This window comes from Octopus bimaculoides, chromosome 21, assembly GCF_001194135.2.
Source record: "Octopus bimaculoides isolate UCB-OBI-ISO-001 chromosome 21, ASM119413v2, whole genome shotgun sequence".
NCBI classification, from domain to species: Eukaryota; Metazoa; Mollusca; class Cephalopoda; order Octopoda; family Octopodidae; genus Octopus; species Octopus bimaculoides.
This window is the reverse complement of record NC_069001.1, coordinates 4,908,994-4,912,468: the sequence shown is the minus strand read 5'-3', so window position 1 is coordinate 4,912,468 and position 3,475 is coordinate 4,908,994. Positions and strand designations below refer to the sequence as shown.

At 38.6% G+C, this 3,475-nt stretch overlaps 1 protein-coding gene across 3 annotated transcripts in view; it reads right to left on the bottom strand.

Moving 5' to 3' along the window:
• Window positions 1-3,030, bottom strand: part of LOC106884100 (uncharacterized) — an 8,847-nt gene extending 5,817 nt beyond the window's left edge. For 2 of the 3 annotated variants that reach the window (XM_014935317.2, XM_014935319.2), the window contains exons 1-2: window positions 2,924-3,030; window positions 342-1,383 (exon numbers count right to left, since the gene is read on the bottom strand). In XM_014935317.2, coding sequence (XP_014790803.1) covers window positions 342-1,268 — 927 coding nt within the window. In that variant the 5' untranslated portion in view covers window positions 1,269-1,383; window positions 2,924-3,030. Of the gene's footprint in view, window positions 1-341; window positions 1,384-2,919 lie in introns of all 3 variants that reach the window. The other variant, XM_014935318.2, reaches the window with a different exon arrangement.
• Window positions 3,031-3,475: the final 445 nt, after the last annotated feature.

The following is a 3,475-nucleotide window of genomic DNA, read 5'->3' as shown; positions in this document are numbered from 1 at the left end:
AGAGAGAGAGAGAGAGAGAGAGGTGTGTGTGTGTGTCTGTCTGTCTGTCTGTGTTTATGTTTGTCCATCACCGCTGCTTGATATGTTTAAGTCCCTGTAAACTAGCGGTTCAGTAAACAAAGAACGATAGAAAAAGTAATCAGGCTTTAAAAAAAATAATAATAAAGTGTTGATTTATTCGACTAAAACCTTCAAGGTGGTGCTCCGGTGCTCCAGCATGACCGCTGTCGAATGTTTGAAACAAGTAAAAAAAAAATATAAAGAAAAATGTCCAACCCGTCCGTCGCCCAACGTTCATTTCTGAAAGCTGAAGAAAGGAACGTAGAATAGATTTGACTCACCTGACTGTGAACTTCTCCAATGTAGAAATAACCATCTTCGTAGTTTTGGGCGAGAACTTTCTTCCCAATAAGAATGGCGCCTGCTCCGGGTGAGAGATAAGGAGAAACTTCAAACTGTTTGCTTCTGAGGCAAGCTTTAGATAAATAATACGGAAATACGTCTGCTGTTGGATGATAATATATGGGTTTCGTCATAGCTGTCATTCCAATGCCAAATGGATACATGACTGGGTAGGAATTCGGAATCAAGCTAGGATTAGGATCGACTTGTAGAGTACTTGTTACACTACATGTTTTCTCTGGTGAATATCGATCTCCCGATGTGGATCGAATTACATTTTGTCTTTTATTGTTTGAGGAATACAATAGTTTAGGATAAGAAAATCTGTAATCTTCATCTGATGCTTGGAAAATGCAGAAAGTTCCATGAGTTTCTAGAGAAAGATCTTCCAGGAAGTTTTCTACAATATCGTCAGGCAGATCGCCAGTAAAATATATACAATGAATAGGACAGCCTTTACTTAGGGGAATTATTTCATCTAAAATGACATCGGGATGTTGGTCAGGTTGGCTACATGTCACCAAATATACAGCATCGATGCAGTCTTGTCTAAATGCCGAACGGAGAGCCTCTAACGTATCGCATCCTGTTCTCGCCGATAGTTCATTCAGCCAATCAATAGCCATACAGACGGTTTCGTGTGTACTGCAGATTAATTTATCAGCCCAGGCTAAAACTCTAGAATTGAACTCAATAATATTGAAATATATTTTCCTTTCGTTGGCAGCCATTTTCTCTAGTGTGAGTTGCAAATGGTTTTTGACAATGGGTAATACCGGCAGCATATTACCCGATGTCTCAATACAAAACAACACATTTTTCTGTGAGATTTCACCAAAGATGTTCTCACAATAACTTTCAGTCATTTTCGTTAAAATTGCGTTTATTTATTTAATTATTTATTTTAGATTTCTTTTCAGCCCTTTTCTTCCTTTTTCTTTTCTTTCACACTTCTGCTTAAGTTGTCTTAATAGAATCGACCTGAATTGGAAACGAAAATTAATTTAAAAATTGGATATTATTATCACCACCCCCATACTACCTTTCTTTGTTCTTCAACACGACCTCTCCCCACTCCAATAATAATAATAATAATAATAATAATAATAAATGGTTTCAAATTTTGCTACAAGGGTAGCAGTTGGGGGTGGGAGGAGTCGATTAAACTGGTACTTAATTTATCGGCCCCCGAAGCGACGAAAAGCAAAGTCAACCTCGGCGGGATTTGAACCTAGAATGTGCAAACATGCGAAATTCCACTAAGTATTTTGCCCGGCATGCTAACGATTCTGCCAGCTCGCCACCCAAATAATAATAATAATAATAATAATCCTTTCTTCTAGAGGCACATGGCCTCAAATTTGGTGGAAGGGGACTAGTCGATTATATCAACCCCAGTGGTTCACTGGTACTTAATTTATCGACCACGAAAGGATGAGAGCAAAGTCAACCTCGGCGGAATTTGAACTCAGAACGTAGCCTGGAGATGAAAAAAGGAATGGTATAACTAAGAATATATAGATCACTGTGTCGCACCTTGTCGTCCACACCACAACCAGCCTACATTCTATCGGAAATTTTTCCTTTGAGTTCTCCTGAGTTCACCACCACCACCACCACCAGCACCACCAACAACAATGACCGTTTGTGTTCCATGGCCCCCTTAACTTATAACTCCTTCCTCCGTGTCCACCTTTTTCTCCTCCTCCTCATACTACTGCTGCTATTGCTGCTGCTACTACTAACGACTGGCACCGTTATGGTCAGTTTTCTGCTCAGGTATGCCTCATGTCCGCACATGCTTGGACAAGTTCAATCGTCCCTCGAGGTCAGAGATCGATCGACGCCTTCGACAAACAGTTTATCAATATCAATATCTCAAATACATGCTTCGTATCGATTTCCTGCTGCACATGGCGTAACGTTCACCCACACACACATACATAAACACATGCATACACAATACACGTACGCATGCATATATACACAGACATACATACACACACATATATACATACACACACATATATATACACATACACATATACACTTACATGTACATACACACACTCTCTCCCTTTCGACAGCATAAACTCCGATAGCATCGAGTAAAGTAGAGAAATATAGAAATACAGAAAGTCTGTTTTATTCGTTGAGTAATTTTTTTCCCTGCCATTCTAAAATGAAACGTTCACTTAACCCAGCGCGCGCACACACACACATGTATGTATATATATATATATAATAATTTGCACATATTATATATGTGTGTGCGTTTGTATGTATGTATGTATGTATGTATGTATGCATGTATGTATGTATGTATGTAAGCATGCGTATATGCATGTGTGTGTACATATATGTATATGTATATGTATATGTATGTTTGTATGTATGTATGTATGTATGTATGTATGTATGTATGTATGTATGTGTGTGTGTTCTCGCCAGCTTTGGCGCTCAAGAAATATACGATCGCATCTACATATAACTCATATAATACACACAAATACATACTTACTCTCTTCTAAAACCGAACACTGAGGAACCACAATAACAGGAAGAGTAATTGAGGAAGCGGGAAGATCCAATAATCTTGTATCATGCACTTGTTGACGAATGCACAACATAAACATAGCAACGATAGACGCTAAACTAGTTGGCAAGGGGGAGATAACTAGGTCGACTGTTTTGGAAGCGACTTGTTTGAATGCCTTGTTACAGAAATTATGTTTAAACAAATTAACGCTGGTCTTATATATGAAGCTGGGTCTCCGTAAGCCTATTTTGTACCTGCCGCTCATTAATAAAGGCTAGTTTTAATCCAGACGGTCTCTTGTATCTAGCCTGACTCAATAATATAATGCTTAAGTGTCTGAGTGTGTAAAAACACACACACACACACGCACGCACTCTCTCACTTTTCTCTCCCGTTCCTCACCCTCTTTTACTATCCTATATATCTCTCTCTCCACCCCTAAACATTCAATAATACTATAAAAAGAGACAAATCCTCTCAAGAAAAATTAAATCTGGAGAATCTGCAAGAATAGATGCAAGCGCTAATTTATAA